Below are 18,176 nucleotides of genomic sequence, written 5' to 3'. Positions count from 1 at the left end.
GTGTGTGTGTGTGTGTGTGTGTGTGTGTGTTAGAATATTCAGGGATGGGTGGGCTGGAGGGGGCACTTACTTGTTTGCATTGAAAATATGATTCATCGTGAGGCCAGTCTTTAATCCTACCACCTTCTTTATCAATGTGTATTAAATGCTTTCATGTAAATCCAAAATGTGTGTTTTTTTCTTATGCTGTCTTTGGCAACGTAGAGATTATTGTATAATCATGGGCCATCAGAAGAGAGTAAGCACACGGTGGTCTAAGTTAGTACACAAAAACTGGCCATGTCCTTTGTGGTTGATCACAGTGTTCTGATCTTCACAATAGGTTTTATTTTTCTATGGCTTTTTCCTTTCTTTTCTTTTTTGGTCTATTTTATTTATTTATTTATTTATTTATTTATTTGGCCGTGGCCACAGGGCTTGCAGGATCTCAGTTCCCCGACAAGAGATTGAAACTGGGCCACGGCACTGAAAGCCCGGAATCCTAGCCAGTAGGCCACCAGGGAATTCCCTATGCCTTTTTCTGTTTAGAGGAATTAAGTGGCTTTTTAAAGAAAGTCATCTTTCTCTTGAGTTTTGTTAAACCATACTTCCCCTTTCCAAACAACAAAAGGAAAACTGAACTAATGTAGATAACAGTGATCCAGAATAGCAACTAAGAAGCTTCTGAATGATTGGTGTGGAATTGTCCCCAAAGGGAACTTAAAACATTTAAAGTTTCCACTTTAAAAAATTTTCCAGGGCTTCCCTGGTGGCGCAGTGGTTGAGAGTCCGCCTGCCGATGCAGGGGACACGGGTTTATGCCCCGGTCCGGGAAGATCCCACATGCGGCGGAGCGGCTGGGCCCGTGAGCCATGGCCGCTGAGCCTGTACGTCCGGAGCCTGTGCTCCGCAACGGGAGAAGCCACAGCAGTGAGAGGCCCGCGTACCGGGGGAAAAAAAAAATTTTTTTTCCAGTTTTCAACTTTTAAAAACATTACAAGTTGATATAACTAAGTTGACAGGCAGTGATTGAACGATTGGGTTCTTGTGTAAACGTTGAGGATAGAAGTAAACCTTGCTGTTTATAAGAGATTAAATGTGTCTGACATTAATTGTTTAAACTCAGGAGAGTAAGTCTGTTTGCCGAAGTTGTCACTGCTAGCAGCCTATCAGAGCCTCTGCTCTTACAGATAAAACAGACACCTCAGATGCCATGAAGAGAGATTGGGAGACAGCACCGCTCTAAAGGATGACTGACCCCCAAAATGAGGTTCTGTATTTGCCAATATTGAAGAAAGAAACGGTGATATATCTACAGAAAATAACAGGCACACAAGGTGGAAGAAATCAGTTGGCATAAGTCGGCAGCAGTTTGTGAAAAAGCTGTGGAATTTTAGAAGATTAAAGAAACACAATATAGCCACACAGCTGAACTCTCCGGATCAGAATGGGGAAGAGGCCTGCCATGTCCTGCACAGTCAGACCATGTATCCAGTAAAATGGACCTGCATTTTGGAGAACAGCAGGACATCAGTAATCGAGGTGGTGAAAACTCAAAGCCATTTCACCAAAGAAAGGAAGAAAGAACTAGAAATATAGAGAGAGTGGATTTTTGTTATTCACAGTAATTATGTTTCATAAAGTCACCAGCTGAACTAGCAGATACCCAATCACTGCTCCTAGAGGAAATATAGGCTTAGGTTCCCTTGAGCCTCTGGTCACGTCTTCTTCACCGGCTCAATACATAACCTTGTATTATGTGTGTTTCTGTTTAAAAACACTTTAATATGTATCGTCGATTCATTAACATGGAACTCGCAGCCGACAGCAGTGTATCTCCTAATGGAACAAAGCTGATCTCATCACGTGCTTTTTCTCCAGAGGGTGCATTCCAGCCTTCTTGCCCTCGGGAACACTTAAGCACTATGCCTGTGGTCCATTTTCAGCAGCAGAAATACGCCAAAGAAGCACAAAAATGTGATGAACGTGGCATGAAAAAGACATCTTTTTACAGCATCAGAGCTGAAACCAGCAGAAGTTGTCATTCTCCCTCAGCTGAGAACAACTTAGATTTCTCGTCGGTCTGCACATGTGCATGTCCGTAAGTGACCACAAAAACACCACATTTATTGCTTTTATAAATTTTAGCAATTAGGTGAATTTGGAAAAACATGGAATCCACAAATAACGAGGAGCAACTGTGTACTATTTCCCAAAACAGGGCCAGATTGGGAGTGTCCCCATTTTGCAGATTAGAAAATTAAGTGATTTGAAACTATGGGAAGAAACCAGGATTGCAATCAAGTCTGTGGTAATGTTGCTTGAGCAGAGACTTCTCTATTGGTATTTTTTTAAGTCAACTTTATTAAGGGCTAAATTTCACACAGCAAAAGGCACACATCTTAAGTGTACAGTTTGGTAAATTTTGATGAATTTATACATCCACGTGACCACCACCACAAGCAAGATAGAGAACATTCCCACCACCCCCAAAAAGTTGCCTCTGCCATTTCCCAGTCAGGCCACATGCCCTGGTCCCATCCATCACTGATCTGTTTACAATCTGTTTAGATCTGTCTTTCCTAGAGTTTCATATAAATGGAATCATACAGAATGTACTCTTATGCTTCACTCAGCATATTTTGAAATAAATCCATGTTATTGCCTGTGTCCATAGTTCATTTCTTCTTGTTGAGTATTTCAACTGTATGGATATGTCACTGTTTATTCACCTGTAGATGGACATTTGGGTAGGCTTGTTTCCAGTTTGGGGCTATTATGAATAAAGCCATTAGCAATATTCAGGTATAAGTCTTTCTATGGATATGTTTTTGTTTCTCTTAGGTAAATATCTAGCAGTGGGATTTCTGGTAAGTATGTTTAGCTTTATAAGAAACTGCTGAACTGTTTTCCAAAGTGGCCTTTTACATACCCACTAATGGTGCACGAGAGTTCCATTTGCTCCACATCCTCACCAATACTTGGTATTGTCAGTCTTTTCAATTTTAGCCATTCTGATGGGTGTATGGTGGTATCTCATTGTGGTTTTAATTTGCATTTCCCTCATGACATATTTTCCTGTGCAATTGGCCATTTGTATATCTTTTTTGGTGACGTATCTGTTTACTTGTTTACTGGGTTGAGTTGTAAGAATTCTTTCTATGTTCTGGATACAAGTGCTTTTTGTGGATATATGTATGGTGAATATTTTCTCCCAGTTTGTGGCTTGCCTTTTCATTTTTTTAACAGTGTCTTTCAAAGAGCATTTTTGTCATTTTGGTGGAGCCCGTTTTATCACTTTATGGTTCATGTGTTTTGTATTCTAGCTAAGAAATCTTTACCTGCCTTAAGATCACAAAGATTTTCTTATAGAATTTTTAAATATAGTTTTAGCTTTTACTGTTAGGTCTATGATCCGTTTCAGGTTAATTTCTGTATAAGCTGTGAGGTAAGGGTTGTGGGTCCTTGTTTTCCAAATGGACATTTAGTTGTTATGGCACCACTCAGTGAAAAGATTATAATTTCCTCATTGGATTATTTTCACTCCTTTGTCAAAAATCAGTTGACCATACATTTTGGGGTCACTTCTGGACTTAGTTCTGTTAAATTAATCTAAATGTCATGCCTTACACCAGTACCATTGTCTTAATTACCATAGCTATATAATAAGTCTTGGAATCAGGTAGTGTTAGTTCTCCGGCTTTGTTCTTTTTAAAATTTGTTTTGGCAACTCTAGGTCCTTTGCATTTCAGTGTAAATTTTTGAATCAGCTTATCAATTTCTACCCCAAAAACCCTGCTGAAATTTTTATTAGGATTGTGTTTAATCTTTAATATTAAGATTTTGTATCTATGAATATGCCTCTCCATTTATTTGGGTCTTCTTTAATTTTCTCAGCAATGTTTAGTGGTTTCAGTGTACAGATCGTATATATATTTTGTCTTTATTTTTAAATAGTTTTGATGGTGTCATAAACAGTATTTTTTTCCATTTTAATTTCCAATTATTATTCTGCATACATGCTAGTATACAGAAATACAATGCATATTTGTCTATTGGCCTGGTGTTCTGGGACCATGCCAAACTTACCTACTAGTATATATAGCAGCTTTTTTATACATTCCTTAAGATTTTCATATGGGATCTTGTTGCCTGAGAAGTTTTAACATTTCATTTACTGTTTGTATGACTTTTTTTTCTTGTTCCCAGTCTGAGGAGGAAAGCATTTTCCTTCACCATTAAGTATCAAGGAAGTATTTTGAGTAAGGTTGGACAAGATCTCTAAATAATGGTGTGGGGTTTTTTTGTTTGTCTTCTCTTATATTCCCTGGAGTGATGTTATCAATTGAGCATTAGTGGGCTCAACCTTGAGAGGAGGAAGTGGATTCAAGTCCTGAGCTAAGTCCATTTTCAGGTGGTGATGCTGACTTTATTACATAATTATTAATCATGCCAAAACAAAAGTAGTGTCCAGTTGTGTGTCATTCGGGCACTTTGAGTTAAAGGTACAAGAAAAGCTGTCTTCAGTGACTTACTAAAGGAATGTACTATTCTCTTGTTTTCAGCAGTGATTTCAAGGGACCAATCTAACGGTATATTTGGGTTTTTTACCATCTAAATCCGCTTACAAAATAGAAAATATCTTGCACCTTGCTACTACAATTCTGTGCTGGGTACATGATAAACCAAACAAGAGCTAATAAAATCGTACTCGAAGGCTCCCGGACCTCACTGCCTCCTATTAATGACGTTGTCATTTTATTTAGAAAGTTTTAATTTGGGAGCCTGCACACTAAATGGTTCAGGCTCACTAGTGTGTTATTTGAAACTCATTATTACAGGGTCTAAATTAATGAGAAATTATCTAGGGAAATATTTTTCACTTTTGCTTTATGTATTAAATCATGTCCCCTCAAATATTGCCGTTCCCATAGGAAGCTTTTTCTTTAAGAAGGCTTTATGAAAACTGCTTAACTGTAAATTACTATATAGATTTTCAGCGGTAGAAAATTAGTTTAATATGTAAAGTAGGCATCACTGGTCAAAAATGCATTTTAAAGTTTAAAAATAAAAATGGAAAAGAAGTATATCTGGATACTTAGATGTGCACAGGTCACTTGAAGGATGCTCAAGACTTGGGGATGATGGTTTTCTTTGGGAGACAGGGAAAGAATATTGAATTCTTTTTTGTCCTGTGAAAAATTTAAATCATGTGTATACATTACCTATGCACAATATTTTTAACTAAAAAAATCAAAATAACGTGGAAAGTGGACAAAACTTTTTTTAAAGTGGTAGTACACTGTAAGATCACAGAGTATACCAGTTACAATTGTGAACTAGAATATCCATACTTAACCAATTTGCTTTGGGACAAATCCCTTAAGAACTTTTAAATTATGAAAAACTTGCCAAAGAATTAGAATGTAATGGTTGAAAAGGAATTAGAAATGAATTTTCCCAACTAAATTTTTTTAAAAAGCATGTGACAGTTGTATAAAAAATTTTTTTAAATCATTCTGGGTCTTAGGAAAATTACCACCTCCTTCCAGAAATCTAAGTAAACAAAAGCACATGATAATAAGTTACACAATCGCCCCTGGAGCACACACACGCTCAAAAAATAAAAGAAGAAGGAGAAGGTGAAGAAGAAAATAAAATGACAACATACAGAATTAGTGGAAAAAAATAATGAGTTTTAACCAGTTCATCGTTTGACAAAATTTGTTTTCCACCACTTACCTGGAACCCCTAAAGGACTTGGGGATGGTGAGGAAAGAACAGAGAAGAGTTAGTTAGAAGAATGTCCCAAAGGCCACCCTTTTGACAAAGCCTGTCTCTGAAAATATAGATCCTCCATTACTAATTCCTATGCAGTTCGGCTACCCAGACTCCGGTCATGTTTCCTTTGGCATCCTTCTCCCTACCCAGGAAATGGCTGCAGTTGGTTCTGAGAGAAGGAATTCTAAAACCCGGAGGTATAATGGGGCCCTTGTTAAGGGTGGGGTCATAGGAGGTGATAGAATTCTTCTTTCTGCCAGAACTCTTTATCTAGAGCTGCCGTGCCAAGCCGGGCTCTTGAACAAACAAGGAACGGCTGTTCTTCTTTTAAACCGGCCACTCACCGAGGCCATTCTTGGTATTTGACATCTATATGGCCCCGGCGTTCCCTCCTGTGTAAGCAACAGGCTTTGTGAGCCAGGTGGCTACAGAGTATGGCCTTGAGTCAGACTCCATCGACTGCCGTGCACCTAGTTCCTGGCCCTCCTGTCAGAAGGCGCTGGGTGTGTGATTGTCACCATATGAGCCAGACTGTGGCTCCTTTGTTTCCTGGCTGAGGTGAGAGAGCAGTGCTTTGCCTTTTCTCTGTTGTACATCTGCATGTGTGAAAACGCACGCACACCCTCGTCAGTTGGGGTTACCAAGCTAAAGGGTCAGGGGCTGGATCTTCTGGCTTGGCCTCTGGCTCCTGGTCAACCAAGAGGGCATTTCATGTGGGTAGAGCACAGGCCCACTTGGATCGCTGGCCCGGCAGCTGGCAGCCCTGACTCAGGACCTGAGTTGGCAGTCAGCAGAACTTGCACCTGCCCCATGACAACCCTGTCTCTCGCTTCCCCGAGTACCTGAGCTGAGCAGAGGCACTGTGGTTCCTACATGCCTGTAGCAAGAATTTCTCATCTGTGTGTGTGGCTGGGTACCATGAGGAGCCCCGCCCCCGAGAGCACAGACCCTGGACCAGGGGGTCTGTCTGGCCCGTTTGCTAAGGCTCCCTGTCCTGCTCTTTTCAAGGGTTCGGTAGGAAGCAGGTGGGATGCGTGTGTGAGGCTCCTGCCCCGTAGTTCAGAGAGGACCATCTCTGACCTGTGTTCCCCTCAAGCTGACTGATTTCTCCAGTGTAGACCAGAGATTGCAGAGATGGAGGACAAATATAGCAGAACTCCCTTTTGGTCTGTTCAGCTTTACGCTCCGAAACCTTGGAATACTCATTCCTCCCAAATAATTTCAGTCTCATCAGGTAATAAGAAAAAACAGTAGTGAAATATTGAGGCACCTGCAGAGTTTTTATTTCATGCCAGTTTCTTCCACTGCTATCACCTTCTAAGCTGAAGCTCCTGGTACTTGTAGTGGGAGCCATGGGGGGCAGCGGGCTTCCTGAAGAGCCTGTCTGTTGAAGACAGGCCCAAAGGCGGGGGTGGCCAGTGGGAAAACGTGGATCGTGTAGGTGGGGTGTTCACTGACAACCTGGTTTCAGATAAAGTGCTGGCTCTACATGAGGTGGCTTGGAATGTGCATAATCGCCTGATCACTAAATGTTTTTAAAGATTTTATCCCAGTCTTTTAAAAAATTACTTTGCATTCATTGCACAGTGTCCAGATCTAGTTAATTGTTCTACCTCTGGTGGGGGATTTTACTACAGTTGAGCAGCTTTTCCTCAAAACAAAGTTGCCCTTTACTGTCATGGAAACCCAGCCTCCAAAGCAGGCTGGACCAGCCAGCCTGGGACCCAAGTCAAGGGAGAAGCACAGGGCCCAGGAGCAGGGCGGGGAGGTGGCCAGGAGTGGGTGTTCATTCTCCACCCAGAGTCCGCTTTGTCTTCGAGAGCTGACCCCACAGAGGTGCCCACTTAGGCTGTTCTTGAGTTTTCTGCGTTCTTAGTGTGGAATTCCTGAAGGCAGTTGGGAGCAAGGCTGGAAGCAGCCTAGTGCAGAGTCTGGGGCAGGAAGGCAGAGCCCTTCGGATGGAATAAAGGGCACTGCTGTGGGCTGAATTGTTTCCCCCAAAAGATATGCGGAAGTCTAACCCCTGAGACCTGTGAGTGTTGACCTTATTTAGAAATAGGGTCTTTGCGGATGTAATCAAGTTACTGAGGCTGGTAGGGTGGGCCCTTAACTCAGTGACTGTTGTCCTTATAAGAAGCGACACAGAAACACAGAGGGGAGAGTGTGTGGAGACATGGGGAGAAAAGGCCGAGTGACAGTGACGACAGAGACTGGAGTGACGCTGCCACAAGCCAGGGAACAGCTGAGCCCCCAGAAGCTGGAAGAGGCAAGGGAGGACCCTCACCTGGAGCCTTAGGAGGGAGCGTGGCCCTGCCCACACCTTGATTTCAGACTTCTAACCTCCAGAACTGTGAGAGAATAGGTGTTCATTGTTTTAAGCCTCCCAGTTCTGGCACTTTGTTATGGCAGCTCGAGCAAACTAATACTATGAAGAAAAAGGAGATGACACTAAAACTAACCCTTATCTGCTGTCCGGTTCTGGTCACAGCTGGCCTTGCTCTTCCCCTGGCCACTGAGTGGTGCCATCAAGAAACCACCGTCGAACCTTAAGACTCTTTTCAGAGACCTGAGAAACACCTGGGCTTGGAGAATGGTTTTTCCCAAACAATTGCATTAGCAGGTCCCTTCCGGTCACGTGACTGCTGAGACAGGCTGCGGAAATAGTGAGCAGTGCTCCTGAGTCCAAGCTTCCCGACACCCAAGTCGGTGAGAGGCCCAGTGTCACCTGGGAGGGACAAGCTGCTGCGGCTCAGTGTGAGATTCAAGAAGATGGTACAGAGTGTTGACTCAGTGTTTTTATTCATAAACTGTAAGCAGACACGTGGTCTTTTCTCTCTACTGTGATTCTTTCATTGTTCTATGGGCCAGGAGTCTCGCTGTGGGAACCATGGCGAAGCAGTGGGAAACCACCATAGGGGTGATGCCCCGCAGGCCTTGGCTCACCTCAGAAATTCACCTGCCCAGAAGCTCAAGCCAGGGCGTTTCCATCCACGAGAACAGAAGGCCCCAGGCTGAGGCCCTGGAAAGGGGCCTGTTTGTATGCAAAAGAGGTGCCCAAATATCGAGGGTGGGCGGGTGTGTCAAGTGCCATCTTCTGGGTGCCTCGGGCTGAGCTCAGATACGGTGGCGATTGTAGAGATAGGGCGGGTACAGGCCGTCTTCATGCCACTGGCGCCACTGCTCGATGGCCTCCCGGCTTCTCTCTTCCTGTTCTGGGGACGAGAGATGAAGTCGTCGTGTGAGGATAGAGGGCTGTGATCTGGGGGCAGCCACCGAGTCCACCCAAAGCCCCCCCCCCCCCCCCCCGCCGCCTGTGACACGTGACATGAACCACTGTGCCTGCGTGCATGGATGACAGAATGTCCCAGCTGGAAGGGCCCGAGAGGATGCCGAATCTAAAGGCCTCGTGTTAATACAGGTCGGGCCCAGATCGGTGAGCGTCACAGAGCTGATTGCCAAGAGAGCAGAGGCCGGGGTCCTGTATTCAGTTCAGCGCTCCTTCCCTGTACAGCCAGTGAAGGGCGGAGAGCCGCGTGCAGAACTGGCCCAGAGACACACCAACTAAGACAGAATCCAAAATCACAGCAGCAGAAAAATAGACCGCAAACCATACTGTTGAACAACTCATGGAAATGATTGGCAATTTCGAGTGACGGGATTATGAGTGAGGTGTTCCTTCTTACTGTTTCTTAGCTTTAAAAATAAAGTTATGTTTTCAAAGCTAACTGGGGAAAGGGGTGGATGAAGCCAGTGCAGGAAGATCTTGATAATCCCTGATTCTGGGTGATGGTTATATGAGGGTTTGTTATACTATATACTTCTGTATGTGTTTGAAATGTTTCATAGTAAAGGCTAAAAAGAGCAGAAGGGAGTTTTTAATGAGTAAGAAGGTCCTGATTTTTCTGTCTTTGATGAGACATGTTTCTGAATAACGCCTTTGTAAAGCTGTAGAATGAGGCTCCTGATGCCAGTTCAAGACGGCCTGTCACTCACTGTTAGGTACCGTTAAAGCGCGAGCAGATATCCCAAGGCTATCGGTGTTTAAAAAGCATCCTCAGAAAGTTAAACAGAATTACCATTAACCCAACCGTTCTTAAAACAAGAATAGATGAATAGATAAAATGTGAGATGATAGATAGACAGGAATGTATAGATACGTCTGTATGTATTATTCAGCCATAAAAAGGAATGAAGTTCTGATATGTGCTATAACATGAATGAGCCTTGAAACATGCTAAGTGAAATACACCAGACACAAAAGGACAAGTATTGTGTGATTTCTCTTCTATGAAATATGTAGTATAGGCAAATTCGTATGGATAGAGAATATATTAGAGGTTTCCAGGGGCTGTGAGGAGAGGGGAGTTAATGCATAATGGGTACAAAGTTTGTTTGAGGTGATAAAAGGGGTTTGGAAATAAATAATGGTGATGGTTGTGGATGTACTAAATGCCACTGAATTGTACACTTAAAAATAGGTGGCAAATTTTATGTTCTAGATATTTTACCACAATTTTTTTTTGAGTATTTGGAGAAAACGTTGAGAGGATAGAAAGTTAATAGAAGATAATAGCAAGGATTCAAAACTCAAAATGTCTTCCTTGCCTGTTTTCTCAAATGTGGGCTTCACCAAAAAGCCTGTGACCCTGACTTGGTGCTAGTGACACGCATCCTCTGTGGCACTGGGCAAACAGGACAGCCTGGTGGCTTCAGGATGTGGAGGAAGTGGGTGTCCCTGTGGTCCTTAGCACCTGTGAGAGCCAGGTGCCCGCAACAGGAAGGGCCCTTGTGACCACGGGGTGTTCAGGAGCCATGTCTGCTGGGTATGTTTCCTTCTATGTGAGCTTGGGGTCAGCGCTACCCTGGGTGCTGAGAATCCTCGTAGGGACTTGGTTCCTCAGAGGAAACCTGGAGCTCAGAGTTAGGCCAGGCTGTTAGCCTTGGGCCGTTCAGACCTTTCTCAGGCCACGTAGAGCAGCTACCCTTGGCCAATCCTGAGAGCATGATTTTGACATAGAAGTTGATTTTTTCTTCCCAGGTCATGCCGAACTTTTCTTAGACCATTTCATTTAGACAAAGGGAAGGTCTCACTGGTAAAGACCCAAGGCCTGGACACTGCAGCCTTCGTGTAGGGACCACTTGTGGCCAGGCGTCATGCAGCCAGCCTGGGATGGCCTGACCCGGGCTTCCGGCTTTGAAGGTGAAAGCAGACCTGGGCTGCTACCGCGTAGCCTTGGAAGTGGGAGTTCAACACTGTTTATCCTGAGCTGTTGGAGGCAGAACTCAGTTGTTTTTGCCTTGAAGTCGGTGGTTTTGAGTAGAGTTACAAGCTGGAGCCACGACAGAGCCGAGTGAGACTCTAGCCACCCCCCCCCCCACTTCCCCAGACAAGGGCCAGTGTCCTGGGTGGGTTGGTAGAGGGGCCTTTGACTAAGGTGGGGTTTTCAGGCCCTCAGCAAGGTCACTGGTGTCCAGAAATCTCCCTTCAGACCACCTGCCTAAAATTCCTCCACTGGAAACCTAAGTCCTGCCCGTCACCCGTGGTATCTCAGCATTCGCTTTTGTGCAGCAAGTACCTGGGGAGAGAGCGATCACCCGCTGCTCTCCAGTATTCTGAGAATAGGCAACGTTGTCAGTCAAGAGAGCTAACCGAACCCGGGGTCCTGACCGACCGGGAACGTGGGCGCCTCAGAGAAGGGCTCTGAGCGCTGCGCACGGTGCACGTTTCCGGCAACCTGGCCTCTGCATGGTCTGTTCCGGGCCAGAGGCAAGGGAAGGGGGGAAGCTGAAGGGAGTCTCACCTTTGTCACCGTTTACCCTCGGCCAGGCTGGGCCCCCTGCACCTCTTTGCCTCTCCTTCTTGCATCAAGCTGGTGGGGGGGCTGGGGTGACCCCCGCCGAGCCGCTCTGCATTACCCCCTCCCTCCCTCCATCCTCATGGGCCAGTCCTTGCATTGAAGAACCTGTCCAAGACCTCTATGCATTTGGTCTTCCTTCGGTACAAAAACACGGGCTTTGCTGGCAAACTCGCCTTCATTTAAATCCTTCTCTGCCTACGTCACCTTGGTTATTCATGTATCCTTTCTAAGCCTGAGTTTTTAAAACTGTGAAATGGAAATTGTAAGACCTGAGGTGCTGGTTGTAAGGATTACGTGGTTCAGTACAGTGTCTGGTAGGGCAAGTGCTCAGCCAGTGACAACGGCTGCTGTCACTACAGTCCCCGAAGGCCCGGGCCCTGCCCTGCAGCATCCTCCTCTGTGGGCGAGGCCTGAGGCCCCTGACCTTGGTCTCCTCTGGCTTTGGTGGAGGACCTGGCATCCCCCCAGGTGCCTGACCCCTCATCCTAATCCGTCGTGGGAGGGAAGACAGGGAATGGTTTTTATCCAGATGCTAGGGATTTGGACCTGCAGCATTTAAAAATGCACAAAATAAAATGCTGCTATTAATACTATGAGTTTAAAAAAAACACACTGAAGGAATTTTAGAGGCCACATTCTCACTTTTTAAATGCTTCTCCCCAAGCTGTCCACCAAGGTAAACACATCTTTAACAGAAGTATTTGCCTCTGAATTACAACAGTCTGAGCTTTCCCCAGGATGTTTGATTTGCTGGGATCCTGCCCAACACCTGTCTGTAGGGCTCAGCCAGGTGCCACCCGCAAGGCCATGGGCATGGCCTGCAGCCCCCTGATACCTGGTGATTGTGTCCTTTCCACTAAGAGGTGCCCTAAGGGCATATTACCTCCCAAATCCACCAGAGCAAGCAAGCAAGGGGTTGACAACTTGGGAACTGAAATTACAGACTCTCTCTAACAAAGGTCACCTTAACTGGGGTCTTATGTCCAAGCTCACCTGCATCCAGGAACTTACTCGGAAGCATTTCGATCTTGAAGTTTCGGAAGAGACCAAGAAAGGAATAAAAACACACATTGGCCTGCCTGGTCTCATCCCAATTATCTGTTCTATGGATTTTTTGCTATAGGTGACCCTTGAGGGCACTTAATAGATACCAAGTCGAATCTGATCCCCCATGGGAGGCTGGGGTTCAAAGGCAGAGCCTCCCTCCCCCCGCCACACTCCGCCACGCCCAGAGGCCTGGTTGAAACCAGCATTCCTGGGAGGAGGCTGGAGCCCTGTCTCCCAAGGCCAGAGGGTGGGGATGAGGTATGCTGACTGTCTGGTGAGAGACACAGAAGCAAAGGTCAAGGCTTTGCAAACAAGACTCTCCCGAGGCCCCTGGGTGAGGGAACACGCAAATTCCTTAGAAACTTGCTCTGGGTGAGGGGAGCCACCCCGTCGGCTGTAGATGTTGACGCTGGAGGTGGGGAGGGTACAGAGCAGGACCCCGTGACCAGAGCCTTCTGAGTTCACGTGTCCTGGTTTGCTTCCACTGGTCACCCGGTGCTGATGATGATAGCTAGGTAAATGAAGGCCTAGGTTTTCCAGGATGGGCAGTTCCTAGGGCCATGACATTGATGGAAATCCAAGGCCCTTGAAAGTGAGTTTGAAATCCTCCCAACTCACCTCTAACCGGAACTAAGCCACGAGTGCAGGTGCTAAGACAGAACACACCCAAGTAGGAGGAGAAAACACGATCAACCAAAAACTCCCTCAGCCCCACAGTCTCCAAGCCAGTGGTGTTGTGTCCTCTTCCATTTCTTCTCAAGTTCTGTAGCCACTTTTGTGACTTTCTCCCTGTTTTTCCGAGACTCCCATAGATATGAGTTGAAAGTGGACCTCCTCTTACCTCCCTCCTCTAGTTAAAATTTAGGGATAAGTACAGGCAAATCACATGGTTCTCCTGCAAAGCCCCACTTCCCCGAAGTCACTGGCTGACGAGCTCTTACCATCGTTTTGCTCCTCCACGAAGTTCTCAAACTCGTTCCTTTGTTCCTCGTAATGTTCTCTCCGTAGCTCATCCGCCTGCAGCTTCTGCCTGTTCTCCGCTGGGGGAGAGGAAGAGGCGAGAGTTGCCCCCAAGAATAGGGGCAGCCGCACGCATTTAGGGGGACACTAATCATTCTGCCTGAGCAACTTAATCAGGTGCAAGAGGGGCTGTTTGTGAGGGGCTAAGAGTAGGGCTTCACTGAAATGGTTCACTCCTGACACAGACTTTAAAACCTGAGGGACCTGGGGGAGCGTCCCATCCAACGGCCTCGTTTTGTGAGTGAGAGGACAGACCCCCAAAAGGTGAAGCCATTTAGCTCCAGGTGTAAAATGAATTGGTGTATCCAAGCATGCTGGGCCTCTTAGAAGCTAGGAATTTGATGATAGAAATGAATTCTATGAGGGAATAATCCAACTTAATTTCACATCAATTAACCTGCAAGTCCATTCAGCATCTTTGCGCTCCTATCATGGCCAGCATGTATGCTAAGCGCTGGGATTAAAAAGTCAAGTAAGAAAGATTCTGTCCCTCTGCCTAAGAGGCCTGTGATCCACTTAAGGAGAAAGATATGAAAATAAATTACACCCAGCATTATGGCTGCTGTGATAGAAATTGCCACAGGGCATAATGATGGCTGTGGTCGAGGGAATCTAAGATGATCCTGATATTCATGCCCTTAGGTGATTCTCTCCCCTTGTGTGGATTGGCCTAGTGGCTCACTTCTAATGGGCAAAATATGACAGAAGTGATGGGATATGACTTCTGAGATTAGGTTACAAACAAGACTGGCTTCCATCTTGGGTTCGACGGTCTGTCTGTCTATCTATCTATCTCTCACTTTTGCTCTTGCTCGGAGGGAAGCCAGCTGCCATGTTGTAAGCTGTCCTGTGTAGAGGCCCACTCATGGCAGGAACTGGTGTCCTTGACCAGTAGTCTGCAGGACTTGAGGTTTGCCAACAGCCATGTGCATGAGCTTGAAAGCGAATCTTCTCTCAATCAGGCCTTGAAATGAATGCAGCCCCAGCCAATACCTTGACTACAGCCCATAGAGACCCTGAGCCTGAGGCCACCAGCTAAGCTGGGCCTAGACCCCAGAAACTGAGACAATAAATGTTTGTGGTTTTAAGCTGCTAAATTTGGGGCTCATTTGTTACACAGCACTAGATAACTAGTACAGGATATGGGGTGATCAGGTAAACCCCCTGATGATGAAAATACCAACCTCAGGTATCCCTTAGTTTGTGAGGAAATGCATTCCAATAAAGTTAGCTGTAAACTTTTTTATGAGGAGTCCCAGTTTCACATTATAAAGCTGAAGGTACACTTCTGGTTGGAGAAATACCCCCAGTGATAACTGAAAACTGTCACTATGAACACGTAAACATTCCTTGGCTGTTGAACATGAAGCTTACCAGAGGGAACCTTACCTGAGCTACCAGGTCACATCTCACCAGCAGGTGCAGCTGTCCCTCGTCTGCTCTAATATAGCCCCCTCAAAAAACCTCTCTAGATTTTAGATTTTCCAACGTAAAATAAGTTTCTAGGTTCATCCATTTCTGCCCTCACACCTTTACATCTTTAGTCTGGCAGAAGCTTAGAGATAGGAATTGCCTGTTTTCTGGTTCCAGATTCAAGTTTATCAAAGTGTTGCCTGCCTACTGAACCTCAGACATAATTGGGCATTGTCCTACCCATCACCGGAGTTGACCAGGTAACAGCAGATTAACTCAGGTGCATCCTAGGTGTTCACCGGGCTGTCCTGGGTTCCCAGGACTGAAACCCCGAGCTTCCAGCTCGGGTGACAGACCTCTGGCTTAATCATGCATCTCATTGTTCTGAATCCACTTAGAGAATGGAAACTATTTGCCTCTGAAATTCATGCACGTTCCCCGCTGGGAGTCTGCCAGAAGGTTGCTTCTCTCATTTCCCTCAAGAACTGCCCAAACTCCATCAGTCTTTTCAGTGTTTCTTGACATTTGCTAACCTTTAAATCCCAAATTGTGTGAGGCCTGGAGATTTTCCCAGTGTGGTTGTACTTCTCCACTTAAACAGAAAAAGGGGATTTCATCTCCAAGCATTTTCATCTCACTTCTTGCCCATCATTTGCAAACAGTCCTGTTACTTTCACTGAGCAAGTTACCTTGCTGAGTGTGCTGAGAGGCACGAAGAGTTTATTCAGACAGACACATAAGTAACGAATCGAGCCTTGGACTCAGAGTCTGTCAGAGCTGAGTCCTTGGAAGAATCTAGTTCAAGGACAGAGAGCTCAAATCCCTTCAAGGGTCGGCAGGTCATGGAAATGAGGGTCTCTGCCAAGCAGGGGATACCAGGGCCTACTTCAGGCTGAGAAGAAGACACTTCTGAGCTCAAAAGCCTCCCAAATGCATTGGAAGTGAAGACTTTTAAAAACACTGCTGGCAGATGTAGAGAATGGACTTGAGGACATGGGGAGGGGGAAGGGTAAGCTGGGACGAAGTGAGAGAGTGGCATGGACATATATACACTATCAAACGTAAAACAGATAGCGAGTGGGAAGCAGCTGCATAGCACAGGGAGACCTGCTTGGTGCTTTGTGACCACCTAGAGGGGTGGGATAGGGAGGGTGGGAGGGAGGCTCAAGAGGGAGGGGTTATGGGGATATATTCATATGAATAGCTGATTCACTTTGTTATAAAGCAGAAACTAACACACCATTGTAAAGCAATTATACTCCAATAAAGATGTTTAAAAAAAGAACCTAGGGAAAAAAAAAAAAAAACTGCTGGCTGAACACCACTCTTTCAGGGGCTTATAAATAAGGAAATGGGCCCAGGGAGAAGTGGTCAAGGCCACTTAGCAGCAAAGCTCACCAAGCCCACATTTCCAGTTCCCGGTCCCACGTGCCCTCTTCCCTGATTACAGAGAGTGCAGCTCTCTTGCCTGTAGGGTACACCATGAATTACCCGGAAAGCACACACTGAGCTATTGTGTCCCCTCTCCACCGAACATAGACTTTCCCCTTAACGTTTTTTTTTTTTTTTTTTGGCCTCGCTACGTGGCATGCAGGATCTTAGTCCCCCGACCAGGGTTGGAACCTGTGCCCCCTGCAGTGGAAGCAGGGAGTCTTAACCACTGGACCGCCAGGGAAGTGCCGCCCGTCTCCGACCTTAACATTTTTAACTTTCAGAAATTGAGATGCAATTCCACACTTAAGTGCATTCAGTGTGGCCCTATCCTCTTTGTTCCTTACCCCTACAGCATAGCCAATCAAAGACTGACCTACGGTCGAGGGAATGTGATGTAACTTCCAATTCAGAGCTGCAGCCACTGAGACCCGAGGGCCTAGGTTGAGCCCTTGGTCCCGGGCGGTCCCTGCAGCCCGGCTGACTGTGGGAGAGAGAAGGAACGCGAGCCACCGGCATCCTTACCATTGACCTCTTCTCGGGCTGTGGGGGACCGCTTGCCTCGCTTCTTGAGGAAAGTCAAGGCATCTGATTCCTTCATGAAAATCTTCCCTTCCACGCCTGAAACCCGAGAGAAGCCGGTCACAACTGGCACATGCCCCCCAGGGCTACCTCGGGAGCCCCCTGGGTGGCCCCAGCACTCACCTTCCTGCACCTCTTGTCCTGCCAACCGCCTGGTGTCCACCGCCACAGCAGTCCCCTCCCGCAGGACTGTGGGACGAGAGCACAGCGTGAAGGGCTGCCGCACCCCAGCAGGAGCCCTCACCCTGAGCCAGGCCAGGACAGCCCTGACTTGCCCTGGAGACTGGATGCCTCAAATACCAGCCACACAGCCAACTTCCCCAAGAAACCACCAGGCATGCTGGTTTCTCTGTACTGCGTTGTGTTATACACACAGACACACACAAACACACACACCCAGGTACAGCCTTCTTAACAGTAGGTACCCCCTCTACCTGGGCCACCTGAGCAGCCTCACCTAACACCAAGGCCCTCCTGGGGCCTCCGCATACTCACTGGACAGGAGCACAACGGCCGAGAGACAGGAGATCAGGAACAGCTGTCTCCAGGCCATCTTTGGAAAGACCAAGCCTCTGGGAACTACAGACACAGAGGGTTCTACAGAGCCTGAGGCTGCCAGGTCCTCACTTCTGTGTCAGGCAGATCAGGAGGGAGAGAGAGAGAGGCAGGAGGCTGGGATGCCACAGAGCGGGGCGGGGTGGGGGGGAGTGGGAGGGGTCCCGGCCGTGACTTCCATTGGCCGCGCCTGCCAGAGCACCAGAGATGTTTTTGGCACCTTGCAAACCACACAAAAGCAGAGTCTGTCATCGGAGCCTCAGCCAGGACAGTTCTGAAGTGGCCTTTCCAAGATCCGCACCCAAGGAGTCGCTGTTGGAATGCCCAGCCTCAGAGTCAGGATTCCAAAGACCAAGGGCAAATTTCAAAGAGCCCCTGGCATCTGCTTCAGGGGAGGTGGGGACTCTAGTCCTGGAAGCTGAAGCATGCGGGGTCGGGGGGGTGGGGTGGTGCTCAATGGGTGACTTTGACTCAGCTGTCAGGCCAGGAGGGACCGTAAAGGCTGGAAGA

The 18,176-nt window shown here is 46.6% G+C and overlaps 2 protein-coding genes across 5 annotated transcripts in view; one reads left to right on the top strand and one right to left on the bottom strand.

Moving 5' to 3' along the window:
* MCM10 (minichromosome maintenance 10 replication initiation factor) overlaps positions 1–2,979 on the top strand; it is a 40,002-nt gene extending 37,023 nt beyond the window's left edge. Inside the window, exon 21 of one of the 4 annotated variants that reach the window (XM_081227011.1) lies at positions 1,170–2,979. The gene's annotated coding sequence lies outside the window, so the exon portion shown is untranslated. Of the gene's footprint in view, positions 1–1,105 lie in introns of all 4 variants that reach the window. The other 3 variants (XM_081227010.1, XM_081227014.1, XM_081227013.1) reach the window with 3 other exon arrangements.
* Positions 2,980–8,598: 5,619 nt separating this feature from the next.
* UCMA (upper zone of growth plate and cartilage matrix associated) lies at positions 8,599–17,745 on the bottom strand. Its single transcript, XM_081229826.1, has 5 exons — positions 17,607–17,745; positions 17,235–17,300; positions 17,055–17,150; positions 13,607–13,705; positions 8,599–8,972 (listed from the first exon to the last, which is right to left on the bottom strand). The coding sequence occupies exons 1-5, from the start codon at positions 17,662–17,664 to the stop codon at positions 8,875–8,877; spliced, it is 417 nt and encodes a 138-aa protein (XP_081085952.1). The 5' UTR covers positions 17,665–17,745; the 3' UTR covers positions 8,599–8,874.
* Between the last annotated feature and the right edge of the window lie 431 nt (positions 17,746–18,176).

This window comes from Mesoplodon bidens (assembly GCF_964165515.1).
Source record: "Mesoplodon bidens genome assembly, chromosome: 3".
Lineage (NCBI taxonomy): Eukaryota > Metazoa > Chordata > Mammalia > Artiodactyla > Ziphiidae > Mesoplodon > Mesoplodon bidens.
This window is presented reverse-complemented; position numbering and strand designations above follow the sequence as displayed.

What these genes read in the sequence shown, in the direction of transcription:
- UCMA (XM_081229826.1), bottom strand. Translation starts at nt 17,664, where the DNA reads ATGGCCTGGAGACAGCTGTTCCTGATCTCCTGTCTCTCGGCCGTTGTG. An exon ending in GGCCGTTGTGCTCCTGTCCA is followed by an intron (nt 17,301 to 17,606) that starts GTGAGTATGCGG and finishes CTCGTCCCACAG; the next exon opens with TCCTGCGGGAGGGGACTGCT. An exon ending in CGTGGAGGAGCAAAACGATG is followed by an intron (nt 8,973 to 13,606) that starts GTAAGAGCTCGT and finishes TCTCGTCCCCAG; the next exon opens with AACAGGAAGAGAGAAGCCGG.